General features: G+C 37.9%; 2 protein-coding genes across 2 annotated transcripts in view; both read left to right on the forward strand.

Annotated features, from left to right (window-relative positions):
- The first annotated feature begins 3536 nt into the window (after positions 1 to 3536).
- LOC108664332 (lysine-specific histone demethylase 1A) lies at positions 3537 to 13974 on the forward strand. Its single transcript, XM_047884963.1, is given in 15 exon segments — positions 3537 to 3557; positions 4047 to 4215; positions 5133 to 5269; positions 5896 to 6057; positions 6347 to 6463; positions 7532 to 7708; positions 8117 to 8262; positions 8626 to 8851; positions 9117 to 9339; positions 9669 to 9805; positions 11244 to 11472; positions 11809 to 11969; positions 12276 to 12414; positions 12830 to 12977; positions 13385 to 13974. Coding segments are annotated over 15 exon segments (2310 nt in total). The 3' UTR covers positions 13503 to 13974.
- A 5682-nt stretch (positions 13975 to 19656) lies between these two features.
- Positions 19657 to 27025, forward strand: part of LOC108664335 — a 35821-nt gene continuing 28452 nt past the window's right edge. Inside the window, exon 1 of the mRNA XM_018150911.2 lies at positions 19657 to 20200. The gene's annotated coding sequence lies outside the window, so the exon portion shown is untranslated. The remainder of the gene's footprint in view (positions 20201 to 27025) is intronic.

The following is a 27025-nucleotide window of genomic DNA, read 5'->3' on the forward strand; positions in this document are numbered from 1 at the left end:
TGATCGCAGAGAGCGCACTTCTGTGTTGATCATTGGGCATCGGCTAAACCGATCGTAAATCGCGCGCGCTTGTGTCGATCATTAGGCATCTTCCACTTTGATCGCAAAGAGCGCGCATCAGTATTGATCATTGGGCATCGGCTGAAACGATCATAAATTGCGTGCGCTTGTGTCGATCATTAGGCATCGGCCACTTTGATCGCAAAGAGCCCGCATCAGTGTTGATCATTGGGCATTGGCTAGATCGTAAAGCACGTGTGTTTGTGATGATCGCCAGGCATCAATCGTAAAGTACGTCTGCCTGTGTCGATCATGCAGCATTGGCGAGGGTTACACTTCCGTTTTTAGCAAGCATATTGGCAACTTTCTTCCCTGGCGTACGAACCTCCGGCATACACGCTGCACCTTCCTGACCATGGGCGTAAACGTCAAAATTTTTCCAATCTATGTAGTATAAAGGAAGTCAAAAAATACTACATTTACTAGCTTTGAAAAATTCATGAAAAAAATTGTGAAAAAAGCTATTTTGAAAAGTTACTTCTGCTAAGGTCTGTAGTAAAAAAAATATTTGCCGTATTAAAAAAAAATTTTACTTGCATAAAAGTTGCACCCAGGTGTCGGCTTGAAAATTTTATTTACAGAATTTACATACCTCAATCAAAAAAAAAAATGGCAGCCATTTCCGCACAGCAGGGCTACTTGGAACACGCCTCAGGGGATATTCGGGACACCCCCAAAAACGCATTTACAGTAGAACCTCAGTAAGCAAAGGCTCCAGTTAAGAAAAAACTTGATTAAAAACAAAGAATATTGATTACATTTACCTTGCTCGGTGAAAAAAATTTCACATATCGGAAAATTAGTGCATCATCGGTCATCACAAAATTGTGCATAGAATGTCATATATAGAATTATGCATCAGGCATCATAGAATGAAAAGTAATTGACCTAAACTATGATTTATTTCTGCAAAACATATGATGGTTGTCACTAAAACATTCCTTTCTGTTTCAGGTATGTTTTTCAACGATCTTTTATTATAGTAAATTCACTTAACCCAATTAAAATGGTGTGAAATTACAAGCCGTCTTGTAAGCCTACAGATACAGAAAATATGCTATAAGGCTGCTGATATGAAGCTTGCAGTGGTCAAGGTTGTTGTAAATGCTCAATGGCATGTTCATGGATACGGTAATATCGCATCAATAATACGGTAATATCGTATCAATAATAGGGTACCGTAAAATGGGGTTACTTTGACTGGCTGGGTAACTTTGACCACTTTTTGTTTTTTTAACAAAAACCCCCAAAACTCAAAAACGATTTGACATAGAAAAATTTTGTCAATGGCCATCAAAGGCCTGATACTAAGGCTACGTAACACAATAGAAAGATTTAAAAAGTTTGCATATCTAATAGGTTAAAAAAAGCGTGTTAAAAATTCTATGTTTGACGCTCGGTTGTGTTTAAGTTAATGAACATTTTTCCAAAACTTACAAATTTATCGCATTAATAAATTAGATTCTCAATTTGCTGGAGCTGAATAATGAACACTTGAGTCACAGGAACGATACACTTGAGTCGTAGCTACAGAAACGATACACGGATGGCTTGTTTAACAACACTTGAGTCGTAGCTACAGAAATGATACACGAATGGCTGTTTTAACAACACTTGAGTCTTAGCTTTAGAACAGATACAAGAATGGCTGTTTTAACAACACTTGAGTCGTAGCTACAGAAACGATACACCAATGGCTGTTTTAGCAACACTTGAGTCGTAGCTACAGAAACGATACACCAATGGCTGTTTTAGCAACACTTGAGTCGTAGCTACAGGAACGATACACCAATGGCTGTTTTAGCAACACTTGAGTCGTAGCTACAGAAACGATACACCAATGGCTGTTTTAGCAACACTTGAGTCGTAGCTACAGGAACGATACACGAATGGCTGTTTTAACAACACTTGAGTCGTAGCTACAGAAACGATACACCAATGGCTCTTTTAACAACACTTGAGTCATAGCTACAGGAACGATACACGAATGGCTGTTTTAACAACACTTGAGTCGTAGCTACAGGAACGATACACCAATGGCTGTTTTAACAACACTTGAGTCATAGCTACAGGAACGATACAGGAATGGCTGTTTTAACAACACTTGAGTCGTAGCTACTGGAACGATACACGAATGGCTGTTTTAACAACACTTGAGTCGTAGCTACAGGAACAATACACCAATGGCTGTTTTAACAACACTTGCATCGTACTAGCTACAAAAACGATACACCAATGGCTGTTTTAACAGGTTATTCTTCGGCGGGGAGCACACAATCCGCAACTACCCTGCGACGGTTCACGGCGCCTTCTTGTCCGGACTGCGATAAAGGAAAAACGAGTAAAAATCACAGAAAATGTCATTTATTCTACCTCTACATCATCTACAATGAAAGAGGAGGACTTCAGAGTACTGTTAGTACTGTCAACTGGGGTGACTTCGGCCGCCAGGGTGACTTCGGCCCCGTTTTTGATTTTGTTTTGCAAACAAAAATGGGGTCGTAAACGCCAGGGTCATAAACAGTAGGGTCGTAAACGAGGTCATAAACGCCAGAGTGACTTTGGCCATCGTTTATGACCCTGCTTTTGTTTGCAAAGCAAAATCAAAAACGCGGCCAGACACCCCAAACCCCGGCGGCCGAAATCACCCCAGTTGACACTTGAAGGTAATAGATGAGTACACTCTGCATGCTTCAAATATTTTAAAATAAAGTTTTATTGCAAGTGTCCCGAGTAGCTCTGTTCGATGGTGCTACTCAGGACACTTTTTTGCTTCTGGCACCTTACGAATAACATATGGAATTTTTTTGAAGATGCCATTCGATAGCCCTCGCAAAGAGCAATAAAATGAGCCTAAACTTGTTTATGAAATGTTTCATGGTAAGAAGTTATTAACAAAAAACGCTCAAAACTGTCACGAGTAGCCCCGGTTGACGAGTAGCCCCGGTTGACGGTATATACAGTATATACTGTATACCTTGGCTTGCTCAGAACTTGGCTTTGTCAGTTTAGGGGAGAATTGATTGATTTCATCATATTCTTCCTTTGGATTTTTGTATATATTGAATACAGGAAATAAATGGTTATGTATGTATAGAAGCAGGCATGGAAATGATGATGGAATGTATCTACTTTCCAATCACTGACTTCAATCAGTGTCTTTTTTGCATTTTTTGGAACAACAAGATTCTACTTGAAAAATTAGCTCCACCNCAATCACTGACTTCAATCAGTGTCTTTTTTGCATTTTTTGGAACAACAAGATTATACTTGAAAAATTAGCTCCACCATCTAATTAGCATCATAATTGCTCAATCAAGCTGCAAGGTCTCAAATCTATTGTAAATATGTTACTTTGTAGGAACACAAATTTTAGTAATAAGTAGTAGATGCCAATCTTGTGTATAAGTTTTAGAGTAAGTATTTAAGCTTTAAATGAACAATGTATCAGATAACTCAAACACAATACATAGATCATGATTGAAGATGTTCTTAATGTGAATTTAAACTCAACACTACAATTTCTAGCACCTTCCTCCCTGCTTCAGTTTTCAAATATATGAAGTCCAAAACTATCTATATGATACATACATATAACTTATATACAGGGTTATTCTAAATACTGGACCTAATTTAATAAATTTGTTTGTATTTAAGTACCTATAAATTCAAAACTAATGATTTATACACCAATGGAAAGAAAAAGATGCAAAGTTTTTTATTAACTTATAAATGTTCAATATTTATGCCAGATATTCAATATGTCTCTCTTGTGCCAAATCTTCATTTCACCCTTGTAAATAAAGATAGCTAAATAGCTGAAGCGCTAGTAAACATTTGGCCACTAAACTAAACTAACTAACTTGTAAATAAAGATCTGGCTATACACTTCTGGCTTCAAGGTCACCTGATCTTACCACATGTAACTATTTCTTATGGGGTTATGTCATGATCTCATTATGTTGTAACTCATTTAATTATTTCAGGCAGGTGACGGAGCATCTTCTTCTGTCACTGAAGAAAGTGTTCCATCAACCTCAGCTGCTCCTACCGCTACAGCGTCATCAACCACCGCTGAAGTGAAGGAAGAACCAAAACCTGAGAAAACTGAAAAAGAAGAAGCAGAGGGAGAAAATGATCCTGAAGATCCCACTGGTGATAAACAACTCATTGTTTACTCATTTTAATTGAATATCAGTCCAAGTATCTTGAGGATTGTTATCTTTTGAATTGTTCTCAGTGTTTTCATCAGGGAATTGCAATGATTACTACGAAACACTTGAAAAAGATCTAAAAACTGTATTGAAACAATATTGATTTAATTTTAAATAAGAATTTGTTCAAACAGCATTAATTTTTTATTTGGATGGATCTCAGTTACACTTTTCTGTACATTACATAGTTCGTTTTGGAGAAGCAGAATTCATGTTTGCATTGGTCGATTGGTATGCAAGTAAATTCATTATGATTGCTTTATTTAATGCTGTACTAACATTAAACCAAATGAAATTTCTGCTGTGAAGCATAACAATCTAGCCTGCTGTCTTGTCATGCAAGAATTGATGCTAATATTAGTCTTATTGGTAGCTTGTTTTTTTTTTTAGTTGCAGCTAAACTATGTTGATTTTTCTCCTAAATGTTGCATCATAATCGTGTCTATGATAGTTTTTTAGAACTTCTAGGTGCATAAAAGTTGGATTTAATCTCTCAAAAGAAGCAGGAAAAAAATGGGCCCAAACAATAATGTTTTGAAAAAAAAAACCCTGCAAACAAATCACAAAACTGTCCTACCAATGCAACTGAACTGATGTTTCATCTTTGCTGGGTGTGGGTGTGTCATTGCCTTTGTATTCTAACAATGCATTCACTTGTGAAATTGTTTGGTAGGTACATCAAATCGTTTGTAAAACAACACTTTAATTATATTCCATTCCACTCACAAGTTAATGTTTTTGTTGAGCTGTGAGAGTATATGGCTCTTCCAAGTCCATTTTAATAAGCAAGTGTGAGCCTTGATGTTTTTCTAATCCTTGTAATTAGTGCTTGTTGTTAATTGATTATATTTATTTCAGTTGGCCTTGAAGGAGCAGCGTTTCAGAGTCGTATCCCGGCTGACAAGCTCACTACTTTAGAAGGGTCCCTCTTCTCTGACATCGCTGCAGCCCCTCCCACTACCCACAAAGTTTTTCTTTATATCCGCAATAAAACAGTGAGTTGCTCATTATTTCACTCATTTCAAAAATATTTCAAGTATATTTCTTGAATATTCATGCTACGGTATTTGGATTAACTGAATTAAATGTCCAATAATTCACACCTCAATGCAGTATTTAGTTTTCCTGTATATAACTTTTCCAATGATAGCTTACTATCTGCAGTCATTTTAGTGCCCAGAAAAATCAAAGGTCTTATTTTAATGGCATAGCCTCGGAGCCACCAAAGTAGCAATTTGAATTTGATAAAATATTTTAGCTTGCAATTACAGAAATTAAGTATCATAAATATGGCCATTAAATGGTTAGGTGACTCCTAGATATTAGGATGATATTCATTAAATGATTACATCGATTATTTTTCTAACCTCTTTTTGATTAAAATTTTGAAGTAATATTGTGTTATAAAGTTGACTTGATGCTTCTCATAAAAAATAAGTTGCTGATGCTTGATATTCTCTCCCAAAGAAAGACATAATCACCAGTTTGCAAATTATTTTTCTGACAGGAGGCAATTTCCGGTGAGTAACAGAGGATTGTACTACCAGAAACATTTGAGTACTAATAATAGTATAACTACTATATACTTTATGAAATAATTGTCATGTAATTCTTATTTCAGCTGCAGCTATGGCTGGCGAACCCCTTGCAAGAGCTCACATACGAGAACCTCTTATCACAACTCGACCCACCCTTCAACTCGGACACGGTGCTGGTGGCAAGAATACACGCCTACCTCAACAGACATGGCTACATCAACTTCGGCATATTCAACAGGACCAAAGTAAACCATATACCTATTATGAAGTTTAGATGTGAATTTTTTTTTAATTTTCATTGTGGTGTTTTTTTATGGTGCCTATTGCTTGTATTGAATGCTGTTATCTAGAGCAAAATTACCCGTCACGACATCCAGCTTTATATTGTTTATTGTGCCAATTATAAATATATTTAAAACATAGTAACGTTTATAATGTATTTTTATAAACGTTATTCAAAATTTCATAAGAACCAATTAGTCACTCGATTGGTTGAATATTATATGTTATGAATATTTCCTCTGTTATCCTTAGCCATTACCACCAAAAAAATTTGGCACGGTCATCGTCGTGGGTGCCGGCATCGCTGGGCTGGCTGCAGCTCAGCAGCTCAACTCTTTTGGCTTCCAAGTGATAGTACTGGAAGCAAGGGTAAGCAGTTATAAAGATCAAGTTATATTTTTTTTTGGAATTTATATTTTATTTGTTAATTTATATTTTCTTTGGAATTTATATAATATATTTTCTTTTGAACCTGTTTGAGTTTATTTTTGCCATCTATTTATAGTGTATATTATTTATTCCGTTACACTTATGATAATATAAAAATTTTGTGAACTGATGGATGATTTTGGTTTTAGTGTGTCGTGAGATAGGGACGGCAATAAAATAGTGTGATGATGCTCCCAGAATTGTTTGTAATATTTGCCTTCAGTTGTCGGCATTTTGTGCAAAAATAGTCAGTAAAGTTACCAAGATTGAGATCATTCCATATTTATTGCATTCACGCTCCATTTGTGAAAAGTCATATTAACCCATTAATGCCGAGTATTATTTTCAGAATTTTTCTTTGGTTTCCTGTGAGAATATTATCACTTGTGATGATAATAAATAAAAAATATGTTAAAATATTCATTTTTTGTTGTATGTGAAAAATTATAGCTTGGTCCCATTTGGAACCGGGCTATATATTTCATGATCTAAATGACTTCAGAAACATTAAATCACATAGTACCATATACAGCATTATAAGTACTCACTTTATCATCTGACTCATAAATATATTTTAGACCGAATTACTAATCTTTCTCCGCTATGATATCAAGCCGTCCTGCCTGACACCTGGTTCTTATATTCTTTGAATGTTAACTAAACGGAGTAGTCAGCGCAGCAGAACTAAACTTTGCCAGAACATGTACACGATGTACAATTTTGTGCATTAACTACGCAGCCACTTTTATATTTATTTCATCATGTAATTTTATTATGAATCCATTTTTCTCTCTGGTTCCAAATGGAACCGCTTGGCATTAATGGGTTAAAGTAGGTAGGTCTGCTGGTATTTATTAATTTCAGGTCTTGGTCATCTGGTAAGAATTCTTCTTAATTTGTATGATTTTCTATGTAGAAAAACTTTTGTAGACACTTAATCAATTCCCCCAACGGGCTGTATTTTGCAAGATTCGCTTTATGATAAACTTGAATATATTTTTCATGTAGGAGCGTGTGGGTGGACGCATCGCAACATTCCGCAAAGGTCCTTATGTTGCCGACTTGGGAGCCATGGTTGTGACTGGACTGGGCGGTAACCCCGTCAATGTGCTCAGTAAGCAGATCAACATGGAGCTCCTGCGCATCAGGCAAAAGTGTCCACTTTTTGAGGCCAATGGAAGCTCGGTAAATTTCACATCTGCTTCTAAGATTAATTCATAAGTTTCAGGAAAGGCTGGCGAAGAACATAGGTTTTCTTGTATTTGTTTGCTGCAACACTGAGAATAATCTCGCAAATTATGGCTGGTAAAAATTCTAGCGGAATTCTCACTGAGAATAATCTCGCAAATTATGGCTGGTAAAAATTCTAGCGGAATTCTACCTTATTGATGGTAATTATAACTTGATGCTAAATCCTTCATTTTGGATTCTCTCAATGTGCCAAATCTTTCATATTGAAATCTTTCAATTATGACTTGTCGCATATGTCTTAAAATGATGCTCACTGCTGCTGTTACTTAATATGTTCAAATACTTTTGAGCTATTCCTGGGCTCTTTTATTTTGTTCCTATATCTTCTCTCGCCTTCCTCAGCAAGTGGCCAAGGAGAAGGACGAAATGGTTGAGAGAGAATTCAACAGATTGTTGGAAGCCACTTCGTTCTTGTCCCATCAGTTGGATTTCAATTACATCAACAACAAGCCTATCTCGTTAGGGGAAGCTCTGGAATGGGTTATCAAGTAAGCATTGAATATCTCTGAGCTCTTAATATTGTCAGGTGTTGGTTTTCTTCTTTATATGTCATTTCTATATAAGATGCTTTGAAGTAAGGATCGTTAGTGGTTTGGCTTTATTTTCTATTGTTACCATTCTGTTGAGATTATCCAAATGCGATCAGCTGTCGATTCAATCAATCACTTGGTAATTTTAATCATAAATAGATGCAGTCTTGTAGTCTTCACTCACTGGGTAATTTTAATCATTAATGGATGCTGTCTTGTAGTCTTCACTCACTTGGTAATTTTATTCATTAATGGATGCTGTCTTATAGTCTTCACTCTCTTGGTACGTAATTTTAATCATTAATGGATGCTGTGTTGTAGTCTTCAGGAGAAGCATGTCAAGGATCTGCAGGTGGAGTACTGGCAGACGATGGCGCGGCTGCAGGATAAACTGAAGGAGGTGCTGGTGAAGCTGCACACTCTGCAGGAGCGAGTCAAGGTTCTGCACAAGGAGCACCGCAACCTCACAGAGACGCGCAACCCTAAGAACATCACATCTGAGTTCGTCTACCGCGCCCAGATGAGGAACTTGAACAATGCTTGCAAGGTGAGCTTTGCGTCAAGTCATTTTCTCGTCGACGAAAACGTAAAGTTACGGACAGACAGACGGATGGACGGACATGGCGAGCACAATAGGGCATTTGTTCCATAAATGAGTAAATTTGCTAAAAATGGCTTTGAAATTCTAGTCCTAATTTATATTCACTTTGTACAAATAAGTGTCTTCTCAAGACAAATCATATGATTTGTAAAAAGATGGATATAAGATGATTGGAAGATTCTTCTAATTCAATGTCCTCGTCAAATCCCAGGAATATGACCAGTTGGTGGAGCAGCAAATAGAACTAGAGAGCAAATTACAAGAGCTCGACGCTAACCCTCCAAGCGATGTTTATTTGTCGTCCAGGGACCGCCAGATCTTAGACTGGCATTTTGCAAACCTTGAGTTTGCAAATGCTACTCCTTTACACAATCTTTCACTCAAGCACTGGGACCAAGACGACGATTTTGAGTTCAGTGGCAGCCATCTCACAGGTTAGTTCGTTTTGTTTAAGATGCTTTTTGCTCTAAAAAGTCACTCATTGAATACACAGTGAGCAGTAGAAATTATTATATTATTAATGATAAAAATTATTGCAGAACATTACGTTATTGATAGTAATTGTAACATAACGCTACATTGGAATCTGTCAAAAATGACTTTCCTCATAGTCTTGAGATGTATTAATGTCATAATTGTTTAACTTGCTTTAATGAATTGCTTAATTTGCTTAATGAGTTGCTTAATGAGTTGCTTAATAAGTTGCTTAATTTGCTTAATGAATGTGCTTAGTTGCTAACGAATTTGCTTGGAATGTGTGCAGTGCGCAATGGGTACTCGTGCGTGCCCGTGGCGCTCTGCGAGGGCCTTGACATCCGACTGAGCACCGCCGTCCGAATGGTATTTACAATTGGTAACATTAACATGGTAGTAAGCAGGACGATCTCTTGGTAAGAGTGTGCACGTACATTGGATAATGTTGTTATGTAATAGATACTCCTCTGGTGCCATTCTAATGTAATCTAAAATGCTATCTTATATTTATTTATCATAGTTTGTGTGTGTGTTTTTGAAGCATGGTGCCGTCAGTATGAAGGAGCTGTTCGGGCGCGTATCCAGAATACTTAGAACTTATATTTTAGGCCCCCACCCATCTGGGGATCGTTATATTACCTGGACCTGGAAATTTACTCATAGTTAGAGAATAGAAAGGCGTTTCTAAAATGGCGCGAGAGGATTGGATTAGCAAATAAACCTATATTCCTCAATTGATATTTATAAATTTAATTTATAAGACACCGGATTGATGTTTTCATACTTATAACTGGGCTTTGTTCAATTAGCATACATCGATTTTATTTTTATTTTGTGATTTAGGAATTCTATTGCACGGATTATTGATCTTGAGCAATGCCGAGTTAAGATGCTTCAAGTTGAATTATCACTTGTTCATTTGCTGGTATCGAACAGTAATTAGGAATTTAAAAGCAAATTAAATGCCATAACAAATCATAATATCTTTTTAAAGAACGTTGCAGAGTACAGCTCGATTGTCAGCTCAAAAATCCTAGAATAATAATAAAATCAATTTGAACAACCGTAGATTTATGTATAAATTCTGATACCTAAGTTGATAGATAAATGACATGCAACTGAAAATAAACACAAGCAGACAGTCCCTTCTGTTTGAAATTTCAAATGGAAAAAAAATCGAACTAAGTTTTTTTACTAAACAAAGATTATAAAATTTGTAAATCGGAAACATCAGAAGTGGAAGCCTATACTTTAAAGTTCCTCACTTGAATCTGGACACTAAAATGCTCGACGCAAATGAGCACAGCCGAAGGTAGGAGAAGCAGAAGTAGATTTTGATTCCAATTGATGAATACCTTCCAGTTTTTTCCGCTTAATTCTTATACAAAATGCCTCTTGTGTTTCAGACTTTATTCCATGTATATTTCCAAAGATAAGTTTTGTTTAAATTTCTGATTTATTTCATGTTCAATTTAATTCTAAATATAGATAGGTTAGTCTACGGATGATTTTTTCCCCATAGTCATTTCCTTTATTCGCCTAGTTAAGTTTTTATATCTTTCTTGAATTTCTGTTGTGCTAATAGATTTTATTGTTATTTTAGAATTTTTGAACTTACAATGAATCTGAACTCATACACTGTTTGTACAAGATATGTAAAATTTTATTTTTCTAAAATTTTCAGTTAAATCCTGGGCCCTGGCCAATATCATGGGTGCTTCAATATTTAACTGCTTGATGCAAATTTAATATGAACAACATTCATACAAGATTATTTTTTAATGGATGTTTACACAAATTTTAAATCTGTGTTAGCTGAATCGTGTTTTCTCTTGCGATCTTGTTCTAGTATTTGTGTATGTAGCTGTCGTCTCTTTTATACCCTGGTATCTTTTAGAATACAAATTACGTTCGTTTTCCTCCAGCTGCTTGATATATGGGCTTGGCTAAAACCAATTCTATCGTACATTCCATTTTATTGATATAATTCTTTACAAATGTTAACCTGCAGGTTGTGCTGTGTTTTGATCGAGTTTTCTGGGACCCAAATGCTAATCTCTTCGGACATGTCGGTTCCACTACGGCCAGTCGAGGTGAGAAATTAGTGGCCTTACTTTCTTCTTTCTTGGTTGATGGTCATTGTAAGTGATCGTGCATAACCTCACGTTTGTATAGAAAAATGAAAATGAAACTAAATATAACTGAATTTGAAAACTGGTTTAGAATGTATTTTCGTATTGAAGTATGTTTAGTATGGTATTGATTTAGAAGTACCTATATATTTTCGTATTGAAATATATTTAGAATGTTATTGATTTAGAAGTATGTATTTTCGTATTGAAGTATATTTAGAAAGTTATTGATTTAGAAGTACCTCTGTATTTTCGTGCCTTTGCACGACTTATGCTGATGATGATATATGCGGACAGGCGAGCTGTTCCTCTTCTGGAACCTGTACAGAGCGCCGGTGCTGCTGGCGCTTGTGGCCGGCGAAGCCGCGCAGGTCATGGAGAACGTCGCTGATGACGTCATCGTGGGCAGATGTTTGGCTGTTCTCAAGGGAATATTTGGCAACAACGTTGTGCAGCAGGTGAGGCTAGCGTTATATTATTGTCATGATTTTTGCACACTCGTAATCGGTTCATTTGAGAAATTACTGTGATGAGATGGCTTATTTTACAGGGAACTATTTGTCTATCTAAATGCTTGTTATAAACAGCTGCGATATTGAAATTGACTATAAATTCATGCTAAAATGGAAGACTTCTATATCGTTCTTCGACAAAGTAAAGGAAAAAGCATTGCTTTTGAATCATTACGGCATCTAATAAATAAAGACTAAAGTGAGTGTATGTCCATTTAATTGATTTTAATGATGAATTGTTTGATTGTCCAGCCGAAAGAAACGGTAGTGACACGTTGGCGCGCAGACCCCTGGTCCCGGGGCTCGTATTCGTTCGTGGCAACAGGCGCTTCTGGCAACGACTACGACATGCTAGCCACGCCCATCGCCCCGCCCGGCCCCCCATCCAGCAGTGAGATATTCATTACTACGATCTATATTGCTCAACTATAGTATTATGAGTATTTTTACGCATGAGTATTCCTGTACTCATGGGTTATGGCTATGATATTCATAGTGGGTAGTCCAGTAATATTCATGTGGATGGAGGTTCAGAACTTGATCTGAATCATTATTATTGCTTTAGGCTATTCTTCTGAGTTATTGTATTGATGTAATATCGTTTGTTGAGTATGTATAGTTATAGTTATGTAATCGAAAATATATAGGTACTTTGGGATCTAAATGACATTCTCAAGTTTTATCGCAAATTGTAATCAACAACGTAAATGCTGTATTATAATTTGATTCAATCATAGCATTGAAATAGTGAGTGGATATATTTAGTTTGTATAGGGAGTTGTGTTAGTGACAAGCGTCACCCGCAGACGGGAGCGGCGGCAAGAGCAGCAACGGCAGCGGCACCTCTGCTACCAGCGCCCCAGCGGCGCCTGCGGGCGGCGGGAGCGGTGCTGCGGCTGACGTCGTCACCGGCAACGGTGACCCTCCGCCCACTGATCCCAACCGTCCGCCGAGGTGACCACGATATAATGACAGAAATAATAATAATAAGAGGCCGTGCTACCGATACTGGGTACGAGTTTGTGTTACACAAACACGTACCCCTGGGTTTTAGCACAAAAAGCTGCTAGTTTTGCGGCCCCTGATCGCTATTGCCACATTGTGTAGCAATAGCGATCTGGGGCCGCAGAACTGGCAGCTTTTGAGCTAAACCCACCATCCACAGACGAAAAATCTGCTCCTACTTGCTGATTCGAGTTTTGTAATATGATCTCAGGATTATTGTTTACAAAAATAAATTATTTTTAAATCAACAAACGGTTACAACTTGCGTGTTAAAAATTCGATGTTTGACGCTCGGTTGTGTTTAAGTTAATGAACATTTTTCCAAAACTTACAAATTTATCGCATTAATAAATTAGATTAGCGACGGTTCACGGCGCCTTCTTGTCCGGACTGCGCGAGGCTGGCCGCATCGCTGACCAGTTCCTGGGCTGTCCTTATGCATCGCCTCCTGCTCAGTCTACAAAAGCAGACTAGTGTAGTGCTCATCTCTCATTACATTTCATTATGTGTCGAAAGAGTAATATTTATAAGCCTTTTTAAATTGGGAACTAATTACCGTTCTTCAGTATAGTTTTCTGCTCAAGATGAGAAATTCAGTAATATCTATCTCTGATTGCAGTTCATAATGTGTCGAAAATAATGCCTTATTTATTATTTCAATTGGAAACCCACTACTATTTATTTGTGTCGGTTTGTGCCCAAGGAGATGAAATTCAGTAATATCTGTCTCTGATTGCAGTGTTAAGGAACTATAGTTTTAAGAAGTCATTTCACTTAGCTTCTGCGCATCATTTCTCAATTTTGTAATTCTCATTTTTCGAATTAGAGAATTTTTTGCAATGGTGCTTATTAATAATTACTATTACTAACACTGTTTTTATTTAACGATAATTTTGGATGTCATTCGAAAGATGCTGCAATTGGTTGTAAATTGAAATTGATTTGTTACTGTGTTTTAATTAACCTCAAAAACTAATAATGTTCTATTAAGAAATTTTTTTCGTGTGTAATAGACACGTCTGAAATCAGTTAGGACTTAGGCCATGCATATGCAATTCAATATTAGGGATAGGCTACGATGAATTCAGGAAAAAATTAATTTGATTCCTTCATTTCATATGGATTACAGAAGACATTTCTTCAATTTTCTCTGGCTCGTGTGAACGAATAAACATTGTCACCATTTCGGCGGCTGTGACCATTTTCTAACTCCGTTTGGACTTACAATATATTCAAATAGTACTCGATAAGATAAAAAGTTGAATCATGTCATTGATGTCGCGATGAGGTACCAACAATTAATTAAAAGACAAATTATGCGTGTAGCTATCAGGCTTCCCGACGCTGGAATCTTCCAAATCTTCGGTTTGTTTCCTTACAGAATACATTTCAAAATCTTCGCATTCAAATTGATTCATATGGTAACATCCGATCAGTTCCATGACAACGTAGAAAGAATGACGGGTTGTCTCAGGTCGTTATTCGCAACTCCCCTTCACAGCTCCGGAAGAAGCGTATTGCCGACCGCAATGGAAAAACGAGCGAAATTCGCGATGATTTGGACGATGTTTTGTGGGGCGCGAAGCTCAAAGCACGGCCGGGTTAGTGACCGCTTTCACAAGGTATCGCTCGCAGTTGCCTTGTAAGGACGTCTGCCGTTCGTCCGGACGTGTGTGTACTGCCCACTCACCGCACCTGTACGTAGGTTGGAGTGAACGCCTAGCTGTGTGTAATAGTGTACACTTCACCTACCTGTGTGTGTGTTGAATGTGTATAGTGTTAACGCGTATGCTTTATTTCCATCGGGTATTAGAAAATAGACATTTGAAGGTATGAGTAAAATTCAGTATTATTTTGATCCTGCGATGATGAGATATACACTCAAGATGAAAATGAAACTTGTATGCTGGCTTCGTGCGCGCACTGCAGTTGACATCTGCCTTAGCGAAAACAAACTGCCTCCCTGCAACCAAACCGGTGTGGGATGAGGTATTACTGGGAAGGTAAGTTTTAATAACCTTTTAATACTCTTTTACTGGAAAGGTACGTTTTAATACCCTTTTGATGAGCATGCAAATAAATCATAATCGACGAAAATTTAAATATTTTAAGGACTGTAATTTATTTAATAATATTTTAATATTAATATTTTGAAGTATTTTACATTCCAACCGTTAAAATAAATATTAATTCGGAATAAAAAGATCAAGCCGATTTGTAAACAATGTTACGTGTCAGGGTCCGATTTCGTGGCAGATCAAAATGGTGTTACCACATCATTTTCGAGGAAACCAGCAAGTCATACACACTAATTTGGCTCGGAGGTAGGAGAACTGCAGCAAAAGAATCGTCATCTTCGTGAGCCCGGCCATTAAAGCATCGAGTTTCGAGCGTTTGGACGTAGCGTTGCCCTTCAAAAAAAACAATGAAACAAATCCTTGGCCTTATTGAGAATAAGGGGACGGATGCCATAATTACGCACTCCCACGCATGACCGCTGCGGTTCCGTCCAGGTTATCTTTCCGAGAACGAACAAGCAAGACACGGTAGAAGAAGTTCTTAGGCTTCCTCCAAATTACAAGGCTGCCTCTTGAAGTGACTTACTTGGTGCTGATCTACCGAGTGATAAGACCTTATGAACAAAGCTGAGCCGCATGCAGCTCACAAAACCCGTAGCAAGCGAGGATTTTGCGGCGAAGGTTGTTCCCGTTGCATGCCGCGTCTATGTCGGCTTGTTTGGTCTGCAAATTTCTTCGGTGATCTCGTTTCTGGAAATGTGGAAACATTTGATAAAGATGATTTACTAATGATAGTGTCAAAATTAACTATTAGAGAGCAATGTTAATTTTATGTAATATTAGTATAATTTAATATAAGATGCTATTTGCAATAAAATACGGCATGAAAAGTCAAATCTTCGAGGCAGATTAACTGATCTGAGCTCGGCCTTGTTCAGATTTGACTGTTTTCAGTATTTCTTAGTCCTACTTAGTCTTGGTCTAGGCGTTTGGACATTTCGAGGAACTTCATCGCATTCTACATAAACCGTTAGTAGCGCCAAGATCTATGCGTAGCTGCATCCACTCAGGTGTTCTGGATTATCTACAAGTGATCGTAAGCTTGATTGATCATCGGCTCTTGCAAGGACGTCTCCTTGCAAACGTCTGCTTGATAACCGAATAGTGGCATCGGGTATTCTTCACATCTCATTAGCAATTTTTCTGGATGCAAGGTAACGTGTTCGTAGTAAGGGCTTGTCTCTTATTATTCAAGCTGCAGGGCTGGGTCTGAACTTCGGTCACAAGGTTCCTTAGGCGGTGCTTCCTTCCAAAGTTAAAGTTGATTTAGAATTATTGCGGTCCGTACAATTAACTCTCCATATGTGCGGCTAGAGATAGACTTACGATCTATCGCTCGGCCAGCAGGTCATCAATTTGCAGTGTTCCACAGTTCTGCTGAAGAAGTGGTAACGTCGTAAATTGTGCACGGAGGGATTTTAACATACATGCAAGCGATCTATTCTATACAATATATAGCAAGATTTATAGAGGCACTCTATCCTTTGGAGGGATTAAAAGTTGTGAAGATAAATTGGCCATTGATAGACATGCTGAATAGATCAAAGGGTTTTAAACACCGGCAACGACAGCTACAAATTATTATTGGTTGTGGGAAGGCGGATAATATAATGAAATTCAATAACAATTTTAACAACTAAATACCTCAAATCTAAAAAAATCTATATAATAATATATATATTTTAAATATCTTGTAACATGCAAAGGTGCCCGATTATCGTGCAAATATTTGTATTAACCCCTGAACGTCGTAATGATGCCCAATGCCGAAAGTAAAGTCTGCGTCTGCAAATTCTTCAAAATTGGAGAGACGAGCCTTAAGATCGAGCGGTGAAACTTGCCACTTGGGCATTACGATTCACCAATGTAAGCAAGGCCCAGCGGCTGGGTTTTAAGCAGCCGAGCAAATGCTGAATGTGCTGCAGGTTTAGTCAGCAAGTTTAGAATTGAGGTTTATGGCTCAGCCTTACGGTTTGGCCGTTAATTCAGTGCAGTTCTGAGGCTTCACATTAATCTCTTGATAAATGCAGGATTACCTTGCTCGGGATATGTTTAAGTGAAAGCTTTAAAATGCCTGCAAGCAATAGTGTGGTTTTTAGCGATTATTTTATCCAGGGCTGAACATAAAGATTCTTTTGCAAGTCAGGCACCAGAAGGGCCTAGTGAGTCGAGGCATCGCACGCGTGTGGGCAGAGACAGCTACTACCACACTCGCGCCGTAGCGCGTATCCTTTTATGCTAAAACCATTACGCCCACTGAAGGCTTCAGCAGCGCGTAGGCCGGCCACGCTTCTTCCATCAATGAGAAAACGCACTCGTTGATTTTAATCCGGAGCCTAGGTCGGTCAACTCAATTTGCTCGCCTACGTCGGCCACGAATCAACAAATGCACTGTCGCCGTTTGTGAACTAACCGCATGCGTAAGCGCTGTAGTTACCTGAGAAATACAACGGTATTTCAAGTCAGAAACAAGTCGAATACGGCGTTACAAGTCATGTAATTTGGCCATCATGAACTGCAAAACCTGCCCACGTGCCATTTGAGCACATGAATGCGAGTGGGAAATCCGCTGCTGTCGCAGATGGAGAATAGAATGATTCTTTTCTCGAGGAGTTTCTAAATAAGGCTCCCTTGAGAGCTTCGTGTAACACGCTAGCTCCCATACAATTGAGACAACAACCGGGCCCACTCTTCCTTCTGATCAGCTCAGTGACCAGTCTTGTGTAGAAGTAGTGTTACTTAATTTCTTCTGATGAACATTATTCATTCTAAGATTATGATTATGATGGTTTTGACGCAAGTTTTTTTTTTACAAACAATATAACATAAAAATCAATGGTACTATTTAAATGTTGAACGTAAACAAAAATATGCTCTACGACATTAAATTTATTAAAATTTTAAATTGATTCTGGCCTTTCGCGCTTATGGGCATGATTAAAAAACGAACTTCAATTCTTATTGTTTGTTAAAAAATACTTGATACTCTGTCGCATTTTGTAAGTTATTGGGCGCTGTTAATTGAAGGTTTATTTATGTGAAAAATGAAGGGTATATTAGCCTATTAGGCGTACTTTATTAGTGTACTTTTTTTTGTTTCAATTTAGGCAAATATAATTTGGACGGTACTGCTGTCCAGTAATTATGATTATCCTACACGTATTCGAACGGGATCATGGAATAAGCGGTAATAGCAAAAAATTATTAATCAGCCATTCATTGTATCATTGTCGTCAGCAGTCGCGGATGGAACTAATCGAGATCAGACATCGCAACAAATCAATTATTATCAGCCGCTTGTGCACAAAAAATGAAAATGTTAAGGAATGAAGCCTGCGCGAGAATTTCTTAGCATAGGCATCCAAAATATTTTGACATTTCTCTTCTCAATGAATCATCATTTAAAAAGATGGCACTTATTACAAGAAGAAGAGTATTCAAAAGTGTTGAAGTTACACCTGCAAAATTTCTCGAGACTAAAACTTCTAAATGACAGACCCGTGCAGGCAAAAGTTGACGAGAATATTTCTCTAATACATAAAAAATTTCGATTAATGCGCGAAGTTGCCTCTACCGAAAAGTGATATCATGACGAAATTTTGCCGGACGATATTTTTTCCTTGGGGACTGTTTGCCGGCCGGACAGAAAGGGCTCGTAATTAAGGGGCATAGCCGTCCTTATTTAGCGGCCTCACCCGTGCCCTATTCGGGGGGCCCCGGCTCATGGATGGCCTATAAGATAACCCGGCAATAATAAGACGTTGCTGTATAGTAGCGGCTAAATTTTCTCGCGCTTTCATCCTCAATGTTACAATTTACACTCGGGCAATAATGAACAGTAGAAGTTCATTGCGCTACTAACTAGCGCTTATTAATTTCCTGTCAGTTCGAAAAGCAATATTCTTCAAGCCGTCAGTCATTACCATCTACCTCATATTGATCTATGCTAAATCATTTAATTAAGAAAAATGAAACATTTCAACGCTTTCCAATTATTAATAGCTACATTTTTCTTTGCTATCAATAGAATTTCTTTTATACTTTAAGCATTTACATTCCATTTTTTGTTCCCAGCTCCCATTTTTTAATTCGATTTCATTTTAGGCATCCACATTTTCAATTTTTTCTCAACTCCCGCATTTTCAACCCCTTACAGTTCTCGATGTGCACATTTTCACCATTTCAATTCTAGTTGGTAATCGACATTTGCATCCTTTTCCGATTGTGAATCCACTTATACATTGTATTATAGTGATTCACCACATTTCCTTTATTATGCATGTCATTCTTTTACATCTCAGTAGCCTCCTACTTCAATATATCCGTAATCACATTAAATACTTGAGCCGAGAATCGAGTGACGAAATATAGTTTTTAAAATTATACTTTCGGAAAAATTAACTTCCATAGTACAACATTTAATCATCTGCACTGCAAAAAACGAACACTTTCATAAATTCATTCCCCTTCCACTCCATTTTCTAACGACTTTCATAACAAGTCTTACTACCTTTAACCATTTCGTAAAAAATGTTCTTTGTTCTACAGAATCGAATTCATAACAAACCATAATTCACAACTGTTCTTTCTAGGAAACAACGATTTCAATAATTCAAATTTCTGGAAACGGATAAGCGGTGCAAACAATGTCAATAATGCATATTCATCAGTTTTTGAAATGTTATCAGCACAATTCAGTCCTATCAATGCATTAAGTACATTGCTTTTACAAGAACGTGGAACATTTCTTATATTTTGAATGTAATCGTGACTGGGATGTTATAAAATTTAAATTATCATTGTAAGGTAAAGAAAAATGTAAACTAATTTAATTGGTTTGATGTACTACAGAATTCAATGTCGTGAATTGAAACTGTGAATTATAGTTCATACGGTGCTGCTCAGTGAACCAGGAAACACGTTTTCAGAATTGTGCAAAAGGATGATATGAGCTTTCATCTCAGTACAATGTTCGTACAGTGTGTGAAGGCAGCGAATATAGTGAAGTTTTCAAGCAATCTACTCGGTGTATTGTGCGAAGTAATATAACCAATTTGCAGCATGATTCATCTTGAATAGCCGCAGCCAAATCAGGTAAATTTTTATTCATTTTTGTAATCACTAAAATCAAATATTGTTCTTATGATCAATCTGCATACTCTACAAATTCAGTCAAAATATAATGTTTAAGGACGTTAATAAGATATTTCTTGCAAGGACTTATCGCTATTTGTCAATGTTGTTGTCTTCATTTTTAGTTGCATAGTTTAGTTATGCGTCAAATGCTCGCCCCATGTACATGCGAGCAAACTCTGCTGTTACAGCGCAATAATGTTGGTTGTGTCGGACAATGGCCCTGAAAAGCTATGCCTAGTTGTGCATACTGGCACTGCAGTGGCACAGTGCCAACCGCCGCTACACTTATAAACCCATGCACACTCACCTGCACGGTGGTGACCGGTGGAGCTATAGCCATCACGATGACGATGCTATATCATCATCGTTATATAATGTTATATAATGTTATCTTATATGGAGCAATAGCCATCACGATGACGATGTTATGTCGTCATCGTGTTATATGTTATATAATGTTATATTGCATGGAGCTATAGCCATCACGATAACGATGTTATATCGTCATCGTGTTATATGTTGTATAATGCTATATTATATGGAGCTATAGCCATCACGATGACGATGTTATATCGTCATCGTGTTTTATGTTATATAATGTTATATTATATGGAGCTATAGCCATCACGATGACGATGCTATATCGTCATCGTTTTATATGTTATATAATGTTATATTGTACGGAGCTATAGCTATCACTGCACACGAATGAGTGCCACTGATAATAAGAGTGTCATGTCGGACTGAAGTAAAGAGAAGAAAGTAACCTGTATTGTTCTAATGTGAATGAATGGGATCTGAACTGAGAAGCGAAATATTTATGTACCATGTAATGGTTGCAAAAATAATATGTTTGAGTTGTTTTCACAGTAAAATTTACTAATTATTTAATATATAGTAATATACATGGCCATTTAAAAACTTTTCTAAGATTCATTCACTGCGGGGGGAAGAATGATTTCTTAATTACCGGCTTTCATGCCAGCGTTGAGAGGTCGGTCGCGCGCTTACTTGGTATTTCTTTCCCATAGGTAATAAAAATGTGCGTGGAAAAGGAACAATTTATGCACTGATCTGCGTTATGGCTCACATCAAACTTTGATTGGGAAGCGACAGTCCGAGTTTCCAATTTCCTAGTGTCGTTGGTATCGATATATATAACCTGCTCGACGTGTGCCATAAAAGTTTTATGGAATTACTTGGTATGGTGTACAGATAAACACATGTTATAATTTTTTGCAATGGAAAAACTTAGATAATTCAGGAATAATCGATTTTAATTATCAACTTGTTTTTTCTTTATTTCATCAATAATAAGAAATAAAAAAAAATTTTGGTCATTTTAACATTAAATAGTTTCGAAACTATGTTTTTATGCGTTGGAATGAATTAATTATTAAAAACATTCGCATAGTATAACTTATCAGTTGTCTCAATAATCATTTGATAAATATATTTTTCAATTCCTCTTAAATTCCGATTTCAATGAAAATCGTCATGTGGATTATGCATGACGATCGTGACGAATAAAATTATGTTCGACTGATCGATAGTACGTATAGAGCAATTAGACTCACTATTTCAATGTATTTATTTAATGATGAGCTTCGTGGAGTTGGTGAATTCTGATCGTTACTTTACACAGCCTTCTAGACTATTCCACTGAAGGAACTCGACATTTTACGTGAGAAGGATAGAATTTGTAGCATGGGGTAACTTTTTAGGACTTCTCAGGTTGCCTATGTGGGAGCCCGCAAGAAAAAGGGGAGATTTATGGACTCTCTGTTGCTGAAAACTCTTTAATGATTTATATTGAATAAAATGTAGAAAATAAACACGTTTTCGTACATGGAGACGATGGAGCGACATGTGTGTTCACCGCCGGAGAGGTCCGGGCAAGCCATAGAAGGCATGGTGCTCTCTCGGTTAGGGTAGCGTCAAGTCTGTTTTAGGGGAAGATCATGTGTGTAGGGAGGCACGCCAGTACCGCCAGATATCAAACCTACTCCTTCTTTTTATACTTATTTCGTTTATGCCTCACACTTAATAAGAGTATTATAATATGTTAGTTCATTGGGAAACTATAGAAACGCTTTTTTATTCGCATCACGTGCACAGTGGAGCCCTTAGTCTCTGCAATATGTGGTAACCCTTATTCATCCTAATAAAAAAATTTTAAATCATCTATTAAAATAACACCTCGAGGAATTGATACGATCTTCATTGCGGCATAGCAATTATTAATCAAAATTAAAGCGAAGAACAGTGACTGTTGGCTGTTTATGCTTTCTATATCATTCATTTACGTCTCAGCTCCCTCATTTCAAATGATATTGACAATCGGTATGATCAATGAGACGTGACCAGCGCACACAGTAAACATCCAACATTTTCTAATACATTTGTTTCGGTTGTTAAACGCGTGGTGATGTAATTTGGTCAAGTCTCTCCAGCATTTCCACTTTATGACTTCAAGTTAGGTTATTAGAAAGTCCGATGGTTGTTGCCATTGACCTTCTGCATGCACTGTGAGGCCGTTAGTATGTTAACGAATGATTGTTATCAGTCATTAAGGAGAATATAATGGACGATGACCGTCGTTACGACAAGGGCAGAACACTACATCGCACAAAGGAAACTTGCCACCTCGTCGCCCCGCTCACATGCTTCAATAATATAAGAAAGCAAACAGCCCATGCATGGTCATGAGGGCGTCCATATTGATGCCGTAGGAGAGATGTAATAATGCTGGAAAGTTGTTGTTGCCAAATGACCACAAAACATTGCCGATGAAAAACCTTGCTCGATTCTTGTGGAAGCGGCAATGCTGCATCGAAACAGCGATGCTGTACTGCTGCATTAAGTCAGGAATTGGTGCGGTGATCCTGCTGCATCGCTGCAGTAAGGCACCTTTTAAGGCACCTCACTGGCTCAGATCCTTTACGGGCGAAACTAGCCGTCGGACCAAGCGACCAAGTTCCACTGCAGCTCCCGTTCTCTCCGGGCATAAAAAATCTTCACAGTGGCCATCGCAGAAGCGGGCGCTCTGGATTGGAGGTACAAAACGATGCTGGCATTCAAAGATCAAAGAGAGGAACTGGAGGTCCTGTGTCGTCGACGTCTACGTCGCCGAAATAAAAACTCTCCGTAGGAGATTCTAAAGAGTCCCAATTGGTCGCGGCCCTTACATGGAGCGCCATTGCATGCAGTATATGGACAAGAATAATTCGGTGTCACTCGTAGACCATTATTCATTGTGTTGTTCGATAGGCTGGCTTTTGTTTGCCAAAGTTCCCTTTATGGCGAGGATTGGGCTTTTTTGGGCAAGTGCGATGAGATAAGGCAGAGATGCGAGTGTTGCGCGCATTCCTTTTAGGCGTTGGTGAATTAGATAGCGGCCCTTGCAATGGCCAATGCTAAATTGTTGGGCTCTCCTTACTGTGCTCCGTAAGGAGAAGCGCCATGCACTAAATTGCAGCCACGATTGTTAGGTAGTGCAGTCGAACAACTCGCGGTCCGTGATTGGTGGCTGGACTCAATGACGTGTCCACGACACATGTGCATTACTGCGGTATATTAGAACTCTTCGACGTCTGAATATACGTATTTGTCCACGTATTATGTTGCTCTTCTTGACTCTATTATTGTTATCATTTATTATAAGAGGCAAGCGTTTAAAATCAATTCTCAATTATTCTTAACTAATTTTTTGCCAAAAATACAATCGTTTTCTTAAAGACACATTTATGCAACTGCTCCCATTTCAAAGCAAGTGCTCTGGCACTTTTTCTAGACCTGTTTCAAGCTAAGGTAGTTTATCGATCCGCATGGTGGTTATTAGAAGGAAGCTCGCCTTTTATGAAAAATGTTAAGTCTTCCCTCAAGAAATGAGTCTCTAACCACCTGCCGTTCTCAGGGGTCAAATATATCTACTGTGCATTCAGTGGACGTCATAGAGGCCTTGTAGGGAAGGTTGTGGCTTCTAAGTCAGGAAAGGCATGAGCGCTAAGTACGGAATGTTTGTCATAACTCAAGTCAATGTTTCTGGTCTCAATGTCTGAGATGGTAAAGGAACAGGCAATGAAACACCAAACATGCATTATTTTAAGCTAAGCTTGTTCTCTGGTCAAAGATGGCTTAGGTGCTGCACAAAGACTGCTAAGTGAACCTCTTGTCGAAGATAATCGTTTTCTTTGTATTGTGGCAGGAGCGCATACCATATTTTGAGGAATTCGCGCTTCTATAGCCAAGAATAGCTGAATCTTTTATGTGTGCAACCAAGTCTACCATAACAATTTTTAATTCAACTTAAATTCATGCAGCTTGGGAAATGAAAGATAACAATTGCAATGTGACGTCTTTTGAACTATTTTAAAGCCCATAACATGTTTACGTGATTCAATAAACAAAGTAGAAATTTGATATTTTTTGCCGTATATAAAACTGAATCAGATACTAAGAGCATTTTCCGAGCTCCCATGGTGCATTCCATTATAACACGTGACATTGTAATGATTAGTTGAATGAGTTGAAGCACTAAAACTTTCAAAAGATTAGTAAGACTTGACCAATGCATAACATTGATTTAACCAATGCATAACATTAATGTCATTGCGAAATAGCCAATTAAGCCTTCCTTGGTTATTGAGGCTAATTTTCCCCCCCCTCAAAAATAAACGTTGTAAACATTCTGTCAGAATTTGTGCAGCGATTGGTGAGCTCATAGTTTTCATACAATAAACAAGATTTGCGCGGTTCAATGAGTCCATAATCTAAGAAAACGACCAACTTAGGAAACTTGTCATGTTTGCCTGACCGAACGCAACGTTATCGGTATACTGACTTCTAATTATAGCGCCCTTGTTACACTCACGGAAATTAGGGACTCATGTGATTTTTATGCCATAAAGCATATTTTTTATTAGACTGTCAACATTTTCTCTAATATTTACATTTATCACGGTTGTTGTTATCGGTCAGCACTCTAGATCCGTGTTAGAGTTGTTAACGTTACTCAATAGAGTGAGTCATGATTTTAATTGATTACCGAAACCAACAGTTAAACTCAATCAACGTATTTCAAGATCGAATTTCCAACATAACCCTTAAAAGGAAAGCGACAATTTGTTTGAATCACAGAATAAATTATTCAATTATGCAGAATTTCTACCGATAACTCTTTAATTTATGAAAATAATTAAAAATATACTTAGAATCTAAAAAAAATGCAAACTCAATTTTCACCGAGTAACAGCCATAATGATTTCAAAGATGAAGAAAGTAAAAGCCGTACAAGGAGTCTGTACCAGCATCTTACCAAACATGGTGAAGAACAGTTCTTATGGAGCGCTGTCTTGCCAACGTGTGATGCCAAAAGCTTGTGAGTCTTAAATAGTTTAAGTGAAAACGATTGAGTATAAAAACTTTCATTTTTTTCGAAATCATTGGTAAATTTACATAAATTAGATAATTTCGTTTTCCCGGAATAAGGTGAAGTTAAAGCAGCATGCCTAATAGTGGAGATGATGTGTCTTAACACAATTCAAAATTTCGGTCCATAAATTTCATTAGTATACAGAAAGATATGACTAATGTTCAATAAATGTAAAAGTTGTCATTTAAAGATCCCAATCAAGGCTTAGTAACTTATAAGTTAAAAAAACAACTATTTACAGAAATTTGGTCACAATTCCATAAGACCATAAAATTTGGAGTCGAGATGCTAAATTTGGACAAATGCTGACCATTCGCAGAGCCCGAAGAAGGTTAGAAAGAGCGGACGCGTCGAAGTGAGCGGCACACAAGGCTTATATGTACCGCGTAGCTCTCTGGTAGCGGCGGCAGCTCTCGCGCTACTGCCTTATAAGGAAGAGCTTTGAGGTACTGCGCTGCTGCGGTGCTCTACTGCCTGCCTCACATGTGCGCTGCCTCACATGTGCGCTGCCTCACATGTGCGCTGCCTCACACTCGCATCGTGCGCCCGCGTGTGCACGCGCTTTTCGTGCCCACGTGATCACGTCTCGTGTGCACGTGTGTGTACCCACATGTGCGTATATTCCTCATGCATACAGACTCACATGTGCGCTGCCTCACATGTGCGCTGCCTCACATGTGCGCTGCCTCACATGTGCGCTGCCTCACATGTGCGCTGCCTCACATGTGCGCTGTCTCACACTCGCATCGTACGCCCGCGTGTGCACGCGCTTTTCGTGCCCACGTGATCACGTCTCGTGTGCACGTGTGTGTACCCACATGTGCGTATATTCCTCATGCACACAGATACATCAACTCACACATATAAATAAGCTTTCATCCACACGAGCGACCCAAATACTTGTGTTTGTTCCCACACAAGGTTATCCTGCAAACACACAAGCAAACACACTCACCGACTCATCTAAAGACGCGGGCAACGTAATCTCTGCCTACCGTTTGACGTATGAACTTGGTTCTATTTATTAACTTAGGCACATAAACATTCATGCTTAGGTAAACATTTTCTATGTTTTAGCGCAAAAAGAAATTGACTACACGAAAATTCCTGAGGTATATAGTTTTAATGTTTAACAATGAGAAATTCATGGAGAGAAGCTGCTGAATCAATTCACATATCTGAAAAGTGCCGACGCTTTATGAAAAAATCTCTAAAATCACTGTTTTAATTAAAAAAATCAGATACACCAAAATTCGAGTACTATTTCTGATGTCGTTCTAACGTTTAACAATGAGAAATTCATGGAGAGAAGCGGCTGCCGGCTGAAAAGTGCCGACTCTTTATGAAAA

This window comes from Hyalella azteca, unplaced genomic scaffold (genome assembly GCF_000764305.2).
Source record: "Hyalella azteca isolate HAZT.00-mixed unplaced genomic scaffold, Hazt_2.0.2 contig16633, whole genome shotgun sequence".
NCBI classification, from domain to species: domain Eukaryota; kingdom Metazoa; phylum Arthropoda; class Malacostraca; order Amphipoda; family Hyalellidae; genus Hyalella; species Hyalella azteca.